General features: G+C 39.9%; 1 protein-coding gene across 1 annotated transcript in view; it reads left to right on the top strand.

Moving 5' to 3' along the window:
- Window positions 1-17,353, top strand: part of tmx3b (thioredoxin related transmembrane protein 3b) — a 38,205-nt gene that overhangs the window by 2,119 nt on the left and 18,733 nt on the right. The window contains 6 exon segments of the mRNA XM_048266397.1: window positions 2,283-2,328; window positions 9,196-9,276; window positions 9,895-9,994; window positions 11,072-11,149; window positions 11,313-11,379; window positions 16,682-16,780. Coding sequence (XP_048122354.1) covers window positions 2,283-2,328; window positions 9,196-9,276; window positions 9,895-9,994; window positions 11,072-11,149; window positions 11,313-11,379; window positions 16,682-16,780 — 471 coding nt within the window.

A 17,353-nucleotide genomic window follows, 5' to 3' on the forward strand; every position in this document is an offset into this window, starting at 1 on the left:
TAGATAGACAGCTCTATTTGCTATGCACTTGGGTGGTTGGTGCTCCTTAAACAATTGTACATGGGAAATCTCTGTTGTATTATGGCCTCAGTGGTATTTCCACCTGACTACTAAGGCATCCTGGGTGATACAGAAAACACAGATTACACTTTGGGCCAATCCTCTCAAGCAAGTTAATTACGATAATCTGCTTTGAGTTCCAGAGTGAGATTACATGACATTAAGGTTTGGCCACAGCTTTGTTAAAAGAAGCTACTTAATACTTATAAAGCAGGTGAGGAAAGTGTGTTGACTCCAGGATTACAGGCCTGTCCATTTAGAGAACAGAGATGGGAGAGCTTTATGTGTTGCAAATAGAGGATTATAGGGCTTGCCACTCTAAACAGCAGGCAGGTGAGGTGTACATGTCCCAAACTTTTCTGTTTTAAAGTTCCAAAACATCAAAATGCCTCTACACAGGGTCTTACAATGCCTCCTGAAGTACGCATATCTATAACCCTAGGTCAATGCAAACTATAGTAGATATCTGGGTAACACAAAGCATAGGTCTTTTGACATTATGTCAAAGGGTAATTTCTTCACATTACTTCACAGAGCACACTGTTGCTCTCTCTAAGGAATTTTGTAATATTTAAAATTAGGGATGCACAATATCGTATTTCTGACGATATTCAAACAAATTTTTTGGCCAATTTCCAATGTTGATACAGATATTCACACATTTTTTTTTTATTTCCTCCAAAGCAGTGGTTCTTAACTGGTCTAGCCTTGGAACCCTAAATTTCCTGGTCATTAAGTCACGACCCATATTTTTTAGCATTCAAGCCAAACTGATACGGTGAGCTATGTGGTAATATGTGCAAAGTGCCTATAGGCTAGGTTACTTGTTTGGAACATGCTGATCATAGGCACATTTGCAAAGTCCTGAACTCCTAACGTCACCTTTCGAAGTAGGCTACTCAACAGGTTTGTCTTTGACAGTAGGGTGCTTTGTTTTCATGTGGTGTTTTAGTTGTGATGGTTTCATGCTCTCATGTGTCAGCAATTCACTGCTCATTATACACTGAGGTTTCTGTCCCTTTTTGTCCTCAACATCTGAATCCATACTTCAAATATTCAGGGCTACTTGCATATTTACTGCTAAAATTATGTCTAACATGACCTGTCACATAAACATTGTCTATGGCCATGGCAACGACTAGCATACAAAATACATTTTATAGACTAAAGGTCCGACATTAGATCTGATAGGGTGGCATTTGAAATGGCTATTTTTTTTTTTACATTTCATTTATTTATTTTTTAACAACAACCTCCATGACCTACCCAGAACGATTCCGCGACCCACCAGTTAAGAAACACTGCTCTAGGGGTCTCTCCTGTACTAGAATTAACCTATTACTCTTATTGTGAATGTCTAGTAGTTGCAGACAGATATACAAAACTTTCATTGAAAGTGAAAAATAAGGAAATCATTGCAACACAGGGCAGTCGTGGCCTACTGGTTAGGGCTTCGGGCTTGTAACCGGAGGGTTGCCGGTTCAATCCCCGACTATGAACGGCTGAAGTGCCCTTGTGCAAGGCACCTAACACCTCAACCCCTGAGCGCCGCTGTAGCAAGGCAGCTCACTGCTCCGGGTTAGTGTGTGCTTCACTTCACTCTGTGTTCACTGTGTGCTCTGTGTGTTCACTAATTCACAGATGGGATAAATGCAGAGACCAAATTCCTTGTATACGCAAGTATACTTGGCCGAGAAACCTGTTTTTAATTTAATGTTGTAGATGTAAATGAGATATGATGTGAGATATGATTAAACATTTACATGTCAAGTTTCATATCTGCCCATGCCGATAATACAATTCCTACGTGGTCGTCTGCCGATACCGATTTCCTACCAATAATATCATGCATCCCTATTTTAAATCATACATATAGGCCTTTTAAAGCAACAGTAAACGGTGATCTGCAACTTTTTGAGGTGTTTTTACAGGTAACACATGTTTTATCCCTTCCAAATTCACTCTTGTGATGTATAGTTAATTTGTAGAACACATTACTACACAAACTGTCGTGTTCTGTGGTTTGAGTTGGATCACATTGCGTCAAAAATGTAAGAAAATATTTCACTATGCTGTTGCATTAAATGAAGAAATCAGTGGTTTTTGAACTACTGTCTTACACTTCTGACTTTAATCATTCAATTATTGTTGTACCTCTTGGCATGTTTGTGGAAAGGTGTCCACCAATATAGATAATTCATGGACATGTTTTCTCTTACTAGGTATGGCTTCAGAATTTGGTGTGCGAGGATATCCAACAATCAAACTGTGAGTACTATATTGCCAATAATTGTGAGGGGTGGGGTAGGAGTGCATTTTCACATAAATAATTTGTAGACAATATAACACTGGTAAAACATTGAAAAACTAGATGCATCGCATAGCGGTACAATATATGACCACGGCTCAGTCCTGAACATTCTCTGCGCAAAAATAAATCATGCTTGTCAATTTGTCTCCATCTCCTACTCCATCCCCTACTCTTGCAACTTTTGTATATGTAAATGAGTGTGTGCATATGTGTGTTTGCTTTTGTGTATATTATCAGTCCCTCCAGAAATTTGCGATGTTGCGATCACAACAATTAACGCAAATTCAACCAATCCACGTGAATTCTGGGCGACCTTTGCCATTTTAAATGCAAATTTAAAGAATCTACACATGCCTGTGCTCCACGGGAGTTTTTGCTTGACTTTAGAAACTGGCTTCAACTCACAGTGACACATTTCAGGAGCTACTACTGGGGCTGGTGACTCTGGGGTGTTGCAGATGCTGTAATGAGAATGGCCCTTGAGGGCTCTGCTTATGCAATCCTGGGTTCTCTTGCTTCGGGAATGAGGTGTTATTGCTACTTACCCAGCGGGCCCCATTGGGCCTGATGGGGAAACTAATTTTGTTTGCAAGTTGGAGCCTAATGAAGGAAGAGAAACCCAATTTGTGTCCTCATGTATTTAGATTGCAGACAGACAAGTATGCTCCTCTTATCTTAAAAGTCTGATAATTTTTTATTGATTACCATAAGTTTGGAGTAGTTTCATTAGTTTTTGAAGGTTTTCAGAACATGACACAGACCACACTGAAAAACAGTAAAAAATTATAGAAATTGATTTAGACTTTCTAAATTTTTTTTCTTCTTCTTTATTTCACATTGTAATACAAGCATAATGGACATAATTGAATATAAACATTTGTATCTGATCTCAATGGTGGATTATAAAAGCTTTATTGTCTCACATAATAACAGAATTGACATAATGTGAGACTTATCAACAATATCTGAGTACAGATAGTGCATAACCAGAGACGGTTGATAAAGCGAGACGATTCACAGAAGGGTTCTTCCTGTTCCCCTATGACGTATGGTTCACTAGCGCCACGACTTTTTAGGAGACTAGCGAGAGATTCTTTACACTGTGGCCCTATGGAAGAAATCATTTTTTTCTCGGATTATGCCCCAGCCCTTAATTATACAGCTCGAGATTGGACATTTTAATGCATTTTCTGTAATTCACATGTGTTCCTTACATTCTGACACCGACATGGCGTTTTTCAGATGAACAGTTAAGGAGAAAAACGACTTTGTTTGCCACTTGTCTGTCTGTTTCTGTAACCCACTGGCACGCGATCTACTAAGTAGCCGAAGGTTCTCTGGAATAAGTTACCGTTGCTTACCACTTCGATGTTGATCACTCAATCGCGAAAATGCCTAAACTTTGGGTGCATAAACAGACACCTTTCTGTCTTCTCTTTCCCTAAGGACGTAGACATGTACATAACGTCATATTGACTGATCAGCATCGTTTATGATGTCTGGATTGCGTTCAAATAGGCTGTATAGCAGACGGCCATACACATAAACTAGGGCAGTGGTTTCTCAACCTTTTTTCAGTGATGAACCCCCTGTGAAATATTTTTTCAGCCAAGTAGCCTTCCCCCTAACCAGCGCAAAGCATTTTTAGTTGAGAAAAAAAGGATTTAAAACAGAGCACTGTGCCATCAGTGTCTAATTTATTAAACTTTGGAACTAATAAACACATACAAAATTCAAACATTTGGAACATTTTAAATTGTAATAATCCATGACTACATTTATTGCTAATTATTTGTATATTTTAAAATCTCACGTACCCCCATTTGAGAACCACTGTACTATAGTATTGCATATTATTGTTTAACAAGTAGGTCATATCACATAATAATCTGGACAGCCAGGGGTGCGTTTCCCAAAACCATAGTTTGCATTGCAACCAACACAGTAGCTAACTTAGTTAGCAACTATGGTTATGGGAAAACGTGCCCTGGTTAACAAGTTGCTAACTAGCACACCTAACCAGGCGTTTGCTTTCTCAATTAGCCTTACCTCTGATGTTTGATAAAGTAAGCGTAATCGATGTATCCCACAGGCGCCGCCACACGCCATATCTTTAGGCCTACTACCCACGAAAATTACAATGGAAATACAATAGGCCTACACCACTTATTTTTTTCATTGACATAAGGCTAAAAATATGATGAACACTGGCATTTCTCTTTCAGATACCATATTATTGAACTAGTAGAAGAAAGAGGTAGCTTGTTAATATAAGGAGTGCCGACTTGTCCATCCGATCCAAACAAGTAAACCTGAGGAAAGGAGGGTATAAAGTGTGTGAGGCTAACTTTGAATGGTAGGGTTTTATTTGAAATTCACATTTTCAACAAATCCCACAATTTAACACCTGCATACATAGCCACATTCTGCAGTCTACCCACAAGGAAAAGAATAGCACAACTGCCCTAAACCCCCTCCATCAACTGCCAGTAGATGTGTCCTGCATTGAGTGGTAGTTAAGCATTTACAAAACTAAATACTGTTATTGTCTTTGAATTAACTAACATCCTGAATGGAGTGTAGGAAAGCAGGATCTCTTCGTTTGGTTGAAGGTTGAAGTCATATGGCCAGCATTTACAGCACCTAAAACAGAGACAACACCACACAAAGTAAAATAAAAAAACATCATGAATTACAATTATGTTCTTATGTTCTTGAAATTAAGTTACTACACCTGCACATTGCTTTGCTTAATATGATCCTTCCTACTATAAATGCTGTGATAACACAATAGGACTGAAGACTATGATACAGCTGGAGAGGCTGCCAAGTTAGGCAAATACTACGACTGACTTCTTTGAGGCCATGAACAGGCTTTTTGATGTCTTAAATTCACGGTATAAATGTCCATTCAAATACCCTACTCCAGTTTTTAGCATCAGTCAAATTGTGATTACAGCACTTGATTACAAACACAAACACTTCTTCTCAGGCATCTCTGACCCCAATCCATGGCGTCCCTATAGGACCACAAAGCAGACATCAGATCCACCATCTTACGGAGAGCCTTCAGTGGATTGAGTCTTGGACCTTCAGGTTGCTAGAGAACAATACATATAGTGCAGCAATCATTCTCAGTGTGTTAACTAATGTTGAATAATAGATCTTTTTTTTTTTTCCATACAGAGGGAAGTTTAAATCTAGTTACAGAGTTTCATAGTGACAGGCTGTTGGTCGAAACATGTTGGCCAATGCAGCCAAAAAAGGCTTTCCTTGGAGTGCCTTTTGTAGAATTAGTTTCAACTTTATTTTGGTAGTGTTTCATGAAGTCTTCAGGTCTGATTGTTAGTAGCCTATATGAAATTATATTTGATATGTTTAACTTTGAAAGTCTGTAACTTGTATAGGGCAATTCCACGCCAAAAACTGTCACATCCATAATGCCAACTAAATACCATGGCATTGTGTTGGTGTTGTGGATGTTACAGTTTTCGCGTGGAATTGCCCTATACATTTGAATGGCCACAAGAGCGGACAGTTACAGAACACAGTCTATGTACATAGCATTGACTTATCCTCTGAATAACACAGGTTCAAGTTCATTCCTCCCCTGTCATCGCGGGTTCATCCTCACCATCCATAAAGCGTCCTTCTGCTCGTCCAACAACTGGGGAGAGAATTAGCAAACATGGCGTTCATTTTAGTGCTGCTTGATAAGGGTCTGTGCAAGACCATCCGAAAAAACTACTCAGAACTGATGTAACGTTATTCAACACAATCGTTGGCGCCACCCTGACTACACATTTGCCATCAGAGACAAACTTAATACAAAAATTTGTAATGTGCAGGATCGGGGCAGAGATCCGTAGAGAAAATCGTCGCGTCATCGAGGACAGACAGAATATGGCGTAAAACTAAATGTTTCACTACGCTAAGCTGATAATAAAATTCAGTGCACCAACAACTGTGTACATCCGGTACTCATTTTTTACTAGCAGCTAAACACATTTCAAAACTGCTAAATCAGTGTAAACTTTGCAGTAGATCTGATCCACAAGCTATAGTGATTCCGATTTAGGTAGAGCAAATATCAGGTTAAGAAATTATCTTTGTAGCCTAACTACCAAATTAATCTGGTAGCTAGTGCCTCAGCTAGCTCTGCTATAGGTATCAGATGGTTAGCTAACGTCAACTAACGTTACTCCTCAATGAGCTAACATTCATGACGGCGACACGAGATAATAATAATGTTATTACCTAAACTACGCAGACATTTTACTACATAGATAACTCGTTACACAGACACAGACTAATCACAAATACCTTGCCACATTTCAAACTGCCACTTACCTGGAAATCAGACCACATCTTGCCCGCGACGATGTACCAAATTCAGTCACCCAGGCCAGCTCCAGTTGGTCACAGCAAGAGAGAGGCGAAAATGAAGAAAAATCTTTGACGTTTTCATCAACGAGGTAGCGTCAGCGCATTCTGACCACGCCTTTTTAGGAGGCAGGAACTGTGTACAATTCCATTCCATTGTAGAAGCCTGTGCTGCTTTATCTTTGTATATTAAGGATCTTTGGCATAACATAAAAATGAAAGGCTAGAGAGGCAAACACACCCTTATTATGACTAAAATATAAGACATTCAGTCTGGAGTAAATTGGTACCCTCTAGCGCAGCAGTTATTCATGCCTGACCACCCAACCCGATCCACTTAACCCTTTAATTTCCTCCTATATATTACAGGTTTGTAGTCCATACCCCATTTAGCTTTGAGATGAAAGGGTTAATGTGCGTTATAATTATGAAGGCCTTTTTGTGCAAAAAATGGTTTGGAGCCTGTTTTCTCCGTTTTCCTTCTGAAATAAAGTAATTGGGCCATCCACCATCACATAGCTGTATCAGACCCGCAGATGTCTACTTCAGCAGGGGCTTTAATATGTTGTTTTTAGCCAAGTTCCCTTCAAAGTGAGATCAGAATAAAATATACTCGGGGGACTATTTAATGCCAGGCCTTCAGGGAAAATGGCTTTAGGGCTGCTGGTTGGGAGGACGAGGGGGATCACTTCTTTTCTCCCTCATTAGGCTGGCAGACAGGGCAAGAATAATCTTTGTTTATGCATGTAACCCTAGCAAACACTCCTTAAGGGTATCAGCAGAGTCCTGGCATCCATCACATCTAGTTTAAGCGGAGTGGCATTACCCTGGAAACAATGAAAACAATTTGGTGGAGTTGTTTTGTCCAAAGGCTCTGGCTGTTATATGTATCTATTGTACAGTGAAAAAATAATGGGCCTGTTTTTGGTTCTCATACGTGTGTGCTGTTGACTTTTTTTTCTCTGGAAGTGGAGATTTTCTTTCAGTTTGATCATGGTAAAGATATGTAAAAGAGGTATAAAAAACATATTTTGGTGATCTAGCTCACGTTGAAAACAATGTGGGAGCAAAAGTATTCTGAGAAAAAAAACGGATCAAGAAATTATTATTATTATTATTATTATTATTATTTTTTTTTTTTTTTTACAAAAACAGATGTTCCACAATTATTGGCACCCTTGTATTTAATACTTAATACTTATGTAAAACCTCCCTTTGCCAATAAAAACAGCTCTCCAATAACTTCACATAATGTTGGAGAATACAAAGCAGGGAATTTGACTATTCATGGAATCTCCTCAGATCTCTACATCCCCAGATCCTGCAGATACAAATTTCTTTTATACATTCTACCCCCCCACATGTTTTCTGTATAATTTTTTTAAATGGTTTTCTATGCACAGTAGCTTAGAGCTGATCTTGACCTATGTTTTGCATTATTGACCTGCTAGATGATCCAGTACTGACCCACGTTTAGTGTCTTGACAGAGGAAGACTGATTTCAATTTTAAATGTCTAGGTATTTCATTGAGTTTATGGTACCATGCACCATAATACGGTTCCCAGGGCCTTTTGAGGGAAAGCATCCCTACAACATCACAAACCCTCCACCATAACAGTAGGCATGGGGCTCTTTCAGTATAGTCGTCCTTCTATGTACAGTACACTAAACACTCCTTGGGCCCTAATTTAAATAGTGGGGAAAAAGTCTAAAGTCTAACTAAAGCTGATTTAATGAGTCAAAATCTGCTGGCTAATGTAATGTCATGGGCAAGAAACAAAGAAAAAAACCTTGGTGTGTCAGCTCAATGGTCCCACATGCCATTCAATAGTATTTATGTATCAGACACTTTGCTCTTTGAGTGACTGCCCTTTGCCCATAATTTAAATAAAATAAAGAGTCTTTGTTGCCAAAAAGCTCAATTGTCATTTTATTTGACCATGGAACACAATTCCATGCAAAGTCTCGGTAGCCTTTAGTGAAGTTCAGCCACTTACATTTGCAACTAAATGACAGGAAAGGCGTTTTGTTCCTGGCTTTTCACTGTTCAATTGTCTACTCTCTTTTCTTTCTTTGTTAAAGAATGATTAGGACATTTGACTTCTGTGTCTTATTTTTATGCATCCGTGAAACCGGAAGCCATGGATTTCTGCTTCAAATTGCATCAAATGGGTTTATTATACTATGTATTTATTCAGAACTGTTAAGGCATCTTAAGTACTCAGTCATAACACTGAATGTTTTGGTGTCCATAAGTATCCTAAAGGGATAAATTTAGTTTTAATCTACTCACGCAAGGTTATATAAGGTTGTTCTTGTCAAGCTCAATAGAGAATTGAATAGACCTTCTCATTATCTCTCATTCTCCTCCCCCCTCCTTCTCCTCTGCCTCCCATTCCCCTCTGCTCCCTGTCTGTGTCCATCTCAATCTGCATCGCAGGCTTAAAGGAGATATGGCCTATAATTACAAAGGGCCAAGGACCAAAGATGACATCATAGAATTCGCTAACAGGGTCGCTGGGTAAGGCTAGCAGGCTTTTCATCATTCTGGACACTAGTTTATCATTTAACTTGATGCTGAAGAATGCCTAAATGTGTCATCCAGATGCACATATGTGATATAAAATGAATTAATTTGCCATTTATTAGTACTATAAGCCCCTGGAGATCAACTGTCACTGTTTTAAGGGGGTCTGTAAGTTACACAAATGTACAGGGAATATGATCAAATTGGTTCAAATTGAGTGGAATTAGAAGTGTGTCAGATATCAGATACTGTAAATGTCATGGGTGTTTCACTTTTATTTATTGTTGTGCACAATCCTAATATGCGATGTTAAATATGACTGTCTACATGTGGAAGAAAACAATGTAACACTAAAATACAGAATTACCCATATATTGTCACATTGTATGCTTATACATGTATTTTTGCCACAGCTGTCCACCAGATGGAGCTAGAGGATCAAGAGTAACAGTATTGACTATTGTGTTCCAGCCAGTGTCACATGGTACTGGTTACACCAGTCAAGTGTTCATCATTTCCCCCCCATCGTTTTGTACAGCTTGGATATTGTAGGTGCAACCAGTGTCTCTTTGTTCTGCCTTCTGATTTTATCTTATTCCCTCTCTATTTTAGGCCAGCTGTGCGCCCCCTGCCAAGCAAGCAGATGTTTGAGCACGTCATGAAGAGGCACGATGTGCTGTTCGTTTACATCGGTGGGGAGTCACCGCTGAAAGTAAGCCTGTAATAGTTGGAAGCGACAGCTGGCAGGTCATTAGAAAAATAGCCCATTATGACACGCTCCAACATTGTGGTTGCTATATTTAGGAAACAAATGTTGGAAATAAATCTATGAGGTATTTGAAGAAACTCTGCTTAAATGACCTTTTGTTAAAATTGTGTTGAAGGGACTGACTGTTGGGTACACTGCAGTGTTTTCTTAAACGTAGTGACAGAGTGCGGGGCTTACTGCTTTTGTCCAGAGCCCATTGGGTCAGTTTATTATACATCCCTGGTCATTATCAGACACGTATATAAAACCTATTCCTTTTTGCGTATTCCATACCCCCCTCAGAATGATCAATGGCTTTGTACCAGGGCTCCGTCTATAGATTTTTCTAATGCCATGCCCATGCTCTCATGTCACAGAGTGGACACACTTGTCTGTTCCCTCCCCCACTGTGGTCATGAATCATGCATGATGGCGATGTCAGTAGCTGACTGATCCTTGCAGCTAATGGCAGCTCTGGCACTAGTGTGTGTGTGTGTGTGTGTGTTTGTCCTCCTTATCAAGGCAAACAAGTCCCCCATCATGGACTTCTGAAATCTAATATAGAATTCAGGAGGAAGATTGCATTGCACGCAGATTATTTCAAGTCAGACATGTTTAGCTCTTCTCTGACAATAAAAGTTGGATGTTGGCTGATATTTGTAATGTCTGTGTACCCTAGGCATTGTGTTTCTGTATGTGCCCCGCAGTGAAAATTGCATTTATTGATTGGGCCATAAAGTGGCCCTGCAGTAGGGTGCTGTGGCAGCTTGGGATAAAGGCGAGCACGTCGCGGTTTGCAAAGCACTGTCACCAGAGCTTCCCAACAACTGTGACAGATTGGCCATAAAATGATGCTGATGTGAGAGACAGTGCCTATAACTCAGTCATGGCCAAAGCAACATTTCAGATAATCAGCCGTAGCTCTTCGATGCCTCATTATTTTGTGATTTACTTGGGCCTGTGCCTTGGCTAAGAGGTAGTGAGGACTGCGTCAGAAAACGGATGCATGACCCTGGTCTCACCTCTATTTCCTGAATCCAGGAGAAGTACATTGAGGTGGCATCTGAGCTGATCGTCTACACTTACTTCTTCTCTGCCTTAGAGGACGTTTTACCTGAGGTGAGTTACCATGCAGTGCACTTAAGTGTCATCATTCACAATCCTCCTTTGAATTTGTCCTATTTCACTGAAATGACATGTTTTGGGCTCTTGACATCCTTCCAGCCAAACATACCGATGCTCATTTACTGCTAAAGTTCTTTCACTCTCTTTTTGTCATCAGACTGTTACTTTGCCTGAGTTGCCCTCTGTGGTGGTCTTCAAAGATGGCAGCTACTTCACATATGATCGTGAGTAATTTTCTTCTCACAAAAACGTTTCTTGAGATAGCATCCTCATGTGACTCAAATAAGCATTCACATTTTCTCTGAAATCAACCTCTTTTCACTACACACATGAAAGCATAAATGCATGGACTCTAGTGAATATCTGACCTTGATCCCTGTCCACCATGGTAGGTAGGCCTTTAGCTAAATTACAGGCTAGTGCTAACCCTTTGTCCTTTTTGACCCATGTTCACACTGGTGTTTGTGTGTGTTTTGTCTCTTTGATTTTTTTCTTCCTCTTCTGGCTCATTGCTCATGGGTATGATCCGAGACTCTGTCATGGAGCCACACGGTTCAGCTTTTTGTTGGACCTGTGGTTAGTCTGTTACTGTAGTAGAGAAATCCACTCAGAATTCATAGAGATGAACAAGAGCAAGGATGAATTGTCTGCATATTTGGCCACTGAGAATGATCTGCTGAAATGAGTTTGTCTCGACAATGTTTGAACCTCTTGAAATGCAAAGGTGCCAGTGTGCCAAAGCTGAAGCTTACAGGATTTTGACCAAGTATAAAAATAGTTTATGGCATACACACACATTTTTATATGCCCCTGTGCATACAGTACGCCCACGCATTCACAAACATGCTGATGTGTGAGGCAGGGAGAGCGAGGCATTGCATTGATGCATAGAAACCCTAAATAGAATGCTGCCACTTTGTGCTGAACTTTCCCAGTACAGGCTGTGATTTATCTGGTGTGTAACCTTCTCTTTTCAGCGGGGAACCTTCTGTGTCTTAGGGAAACGGCACAGCCCAAGGGGAAATGATAGTGTGGCTCTATCCAAAGCACTTCAGCAGTGGTGGAATTATTCTTTCTGCCTTAGTCATTCTCTCCTCACATGGTTTCCACACACTTACCTCAAACCTCTGTTCCATGACCTGTCCCTGTACAACATACTGGTCCAGAGACCTTTTTATTTTATTTAGGACTGCAGGTTGTGTATTAAGGTAAAATAATGTTAGATTAATTAGATAAAGAAAATGGATAACCGTAGAAGCTATAAAAAACAGCTATAAAAAAACAATAAACATACACCACTGAGAGTTCCTCCACTGACCGAAATATCTTATAAGAAATTCAACACAGTAATCATGAATAACTAGACTCAATCAATCATTTCAAAGCTGTGAGACAAGATTGCAGAATAGATGCGTATTATCAGTCCTTGTTTTACCTTTAAAATGTGTTGTGCCAGTTTCTAACATAATTAGTCTTTTTTTGCCAGTCCATGAATATTATGGCCAGTGTGGAAGATATCTCATGTTAGCGGTAGAGCACCAGTTCTCCTCCACTCTCCTGCATCGCCTTTAGCAAGCCTTTCTCCAGTACCTCAGGTGGTAGGGAGAATCGGAAGAATACAGCGTCCAGACACAGTCCCGTCATAAAGGGCCCCCAGTAGTGTGAGTTGTCCAGCCCCCGAGCTCTGTGCTGGGCTCTGAGCACAAACTCGAGCACTTTGGATGGCCAGGCCCCTACTATTATGTCCGTCTGCTTCACCTCTTGGTTCCAAAAAGGTTCCTTTCGCCACAGGAAACCTAACAGGAAAGGGTCATCGCATTGAACCCTCACCACCCACATCCCGCCTCGAACTCTGTTCTCCACCACTGAGATATGCAGAGCCTCTTGTCCGTCTATTGTTGCCATGGCGAAAAGAGAGCAGACAGGAAAGCACACCACCAAACCCTTGGGAGATCTGACATGTACATATTAGTATTCATATGCAGTGTGAACAAAATACAGTAAAAACAATACACAGAACAATTACGTTCATTTATATTAATATGTAACATTCCATGCCAATATCATAGGCTTAACATTGTTTGCCCAGTTTTGTGACCAGGCAAATCGTACGCAAAATGACCTATCAGTGCAGTAAACAAATTAATATCCACAAGACCAGTAGTCTAGTTCTAGACCTTTTATTAGACAATACTAAGTTAATACAACATATGCCTCTGTTTTGTATAGAATTATTTTTACCTGGATGAGGTAGCTGACAGCTTGAGGTGGTTTGTCTTTCTTTTCCCACGGTTGATGCAATGGCCACTAGTGGACTAGGTTAGCTTCCTGTCAGAGGAGAACAGGATGATTTGCACAGGACCTCAAGTATGATAAAAGTTTGCATAGAACATAATTGCTTTCTGTGTTGTTTTTATATCACTTTTACTGCATTTGCAGATAGCCATATAGAAGGTAGGATGATCCGTTGGCAATAAAATTAACTCCTGAAATGAGATGGCACTTAGGCATGCGTTTCCCTTATTTGAGGTATCAAAGGAAGTGCCTAGAAGTTCACAGGGTCTTGTTTTACTGCTGTGTCATTTGCTGTGTCCTAGGACTATGTGTGTCTACAACATGCAGAAAAAAGTGGGGTTAGCATGAACCCTTGAAAGAGTAATTTTTTATCACATGGCAGTATTGTATCATATTAAGAGAAGCCTCCTGTTTGCTGTTCAGATGCAGCAGGGCCAGGTTTTTGTTAATCCTGTTTGACACAAACCCAACCAAGCTTTGACTGTTTCTCTGTACGTAGCAAACTTAAAGTCCTGCAGCAGTGTAGAGCAGAATAAGCTGCAAGCATGGGAGCCCATACATTTTTTACCACTTGGAATGGGTGAATCTGAAGCACTATGATGTTATGCTGGAATTAGATATTATTGCATACTGACTAATGCAGGAGCTTTTAGTGAAATTCTGAAATATATATATATATTTTTTATTGCATTATGTAAGTCGCTTAAGCACTATCTCACTGAGGAGGAAAGGGAAACAGAGGGGGGGAGGGGGGGTCGACTGTGCGTCTTAAAAGGCAGTTTGTTCTTTTCAACTCATGTCAGTAGTGTAATGCACTTGTGTGTATTAAATGTAGTGAACACCACGAGTCGAGTAACTAAGGCATGCTACATCTACACACAGTCAGGTAAGCATGAATGTTAATAGAGAATGAGTAGCCTACAGTTGGCATTTTCACTGACAAAATTCACACATTACATGTGCATAGCATATTAGTAGCGTTTTTGAAATTCTGGCTGCTAAACACCATTTTAACGCAGTTTGGGAGCGACAGAAATGCAATTTACATCACGTAAGAATAATTGAATAATGCAATCCCCAAGACCCCCAGTCTGGGGGTGTCCAGGTCCTAATCAGGGGGGCCAGACCCCCCCCAAACTCCCCAACTATGGGTTACTGCCTACACTGAGAGACTGAAGACTCCATTGACCTTGTCATCGTTGTGCTTTGTCCATCAGAGGAGCCATGGCCTCCCAGCCTCTGACAGCCTAATAGTTAGCTCTGCCTGTCTCACTGTTTGTGTGTGTGTGTGTGTGTGTGTGTGTCTGTATGTGTGTGTAATGTGTGTTTGTGTAGTGTGCCCTTGTGATGGTGTAGATGTGTGTCGAGGCTAGAGGCAGCAGTAGAACTAATTTGTTCCAAGGTGAAAGTGATTCAGTCTGGGTGTGTGTGCGTGTGCCAGTGTTTGTGTCCCTCCCTGACTATCCTGTCCTCTGACATCTATGACTGCGTAATGAAGGGGTGGAGCGTTAGGCAAACACATTAAAAATCAGTAGACAGAGAGAGATAAAGGAAAACTTTAAAGTTCATCTACTCAACAGGATATTTACAATTTTTTTGTTATTCCACTGATGCCATTTCAACAAAGTTTATAATGACATTTGCAGTATCTGTCTCACTATGAATGAGCAGCTTCTCTAATATCATAAGGTACTTGGTTGATCTACTACCCTTGGCAGGATGTTGCAGATGGGAATGGTACTGGATGGTTAAGTCTTCTGAGATTCATTTTTAAGCCTAAAAAATATGGACACTTCACATCTTGTGTGATTCTCTGTGGGGAGGTGACACTGTAGTGAATTCCTTGTCATATCTTATTTCATATCCAACCTAAGAATGGTCGTTTCACCTCTTTGTCATTTGATTTTTCAGTTTTATCTCTCCAAAAACAAGCTTCAGTGGGGAGAGTCTCAACAGTATCTCTTTTGAGACATACTTGCCTGTCAGATGTGCTCATTGTTTATGTTTGGGCCACTGTCGGCTGCAAGGAAGCATCGTCTTAATCTATTTAGACAGGATCAGAAATAGATTATCTCAATTGTCCCACATGTATCATTGTTCTGGGATTAGACTTTCACACAGAGCCAGGTATGAATATTTGACGATGTTTGACAGTGTGTCACATAGGTTTTCAGAAACTCTGCACTTTTACCTATGCAATATATCTTTATATCTTCTTCTATTCATCCTTAAGATGATACTCTAGAGCCATACTTCACTCTCTGCAATGGGTGCATGTCAAATGAACCTGACTCACTGAGTTTAGCATTTGCTGCATCTGATTGCCTGCCACAACAGCATGTCTGTTTACTCTTCAGCGTCCAGTTAGCATTTATTACATTGACTTTTTTATTTTACTCTGTGGTCTGAAAACTGATTACATTAAGTTTATGTGTTTTGACTGCAACATCTGCTGGGAAATAATTTTGACTTCACTCTAGAATGATCATTTTTCTGACATGCAAAAATAGCCATTTGTTAACATTGTATATAAAGTTGTCCCTTATTATTTCCTGTTGAAAAAATAAGTTGTTATTGGTAGTCCAAAAAATAAATGGAACTTTTTAGAATGCAGTATTTCAGTGCCTAAACAACCATGTTGTGTGGCTGTCTTGCAGTCCCATTAAAATGGTCTACGGATATTGAATCTTGCCTTTAACAATCACCCATGAGCAAAGGTTTCTGTTTGACTAATCTATCTCTGGTATTGGGTGCCCTTCACATAGACACTCATTCATTAGCCTCATGTCTTTTCCAACCGTCTTACCCAAAGGCAAACATTTGTTGGCACACTTGGTGGAAGTTGGCCCACAGATGAGTTGCTCTGCATCCCCAGTAGGTGGTCCAAATGTTGACTATGGCTACACATTTTTCTTCCCCTTAGTAAAAATTCAGACCAGCGGTAAGCCTCCACTGTGCAACAAAGAATGTTTGTTATTGATTTTAAATATAAATTTGATTCTGGGTTTTCTTGGTTAGTATTTATTGTATGTCTGTGAGACATTGTTGGCAGTGTTCTTTTAATATTTCAGACATGCAGTTGTTAGTTATTGAATTTGTCAGAATTTTCAGTTTGCTTTTTGTCATTTGTTGGAAATGCATGTTATTTTTGTATGTTTCACTATGTGTATGCATCACAGGAATTATAAAGATTTTTCTTTTTTGTTTCTCCTTGCCTGCCTCTTGTCTCAGAATATGAAGATGGCAGCCTGTCTTCGTGGGTGAACAGGGAGCGTTTCCAGGGTTACCTCCAGATTGATGGCTTCACACTCTATGAACTGGGAGAGACAGGTGTGGTATTGTCATGGCAGTATTGATCCTTCAAGGAATACTTAACAACGTATAGAACGCCGGTCATTATTGAGAAAACTAGATGTACCGCATAGCGGTACAAAATATGACCGCCGCTCAGTCCTGTACATCCGTTCCGCGAAAATAAATCACACTTCAATTTGTCTCCATATTTTACTCCATCCCCCACTCTTGAAACTTTTGTGTATGCTTGTTTGGCATGCCTGAGTGTGTGTGTCGCGGCTGCACAGAAAGTACCCTACTGGTGCTGAAAAGGTGAATAGATTGTAGAATAGCCAAAGAAGATGTAGAATTGTTATAAAACCTTTAAAATCTCTAAACAATCACAAGTAGGGCAGTTCATCACAGTTCATCCATTGCAACTGGATTGATGAAAGGTCACTTACACCTGTAGGCTACATTGTATTTGGGAAAAGCAAAAGGTATTAGCATAATGTTATTTATTTATTTATTTTTTATGTATTTATAAACAAAAACATCTCTGTCAGTTCCATGTCAAGCTTTTCAACAGCTATCAAAAACAAAGGTCATTTTTGGATGGATGGATTTTTT

The sequence above is a fragment of the Alosa alosa genome, chromosome 16 (assembly GCF_017589495.1).
Source record: "Alosa alosa isolate M-15738 ecotype Scorff River chromosome 16, AALO_Geno_1.1, whole genome shotgun sequence".
In the NCBI taxonomy this organism is placed as follows: Eukaryota; Metazoa; Chordata; class Actinopteri; order Clupeiformes; family Clupeidae; genus Alosa; species Alosa alosa.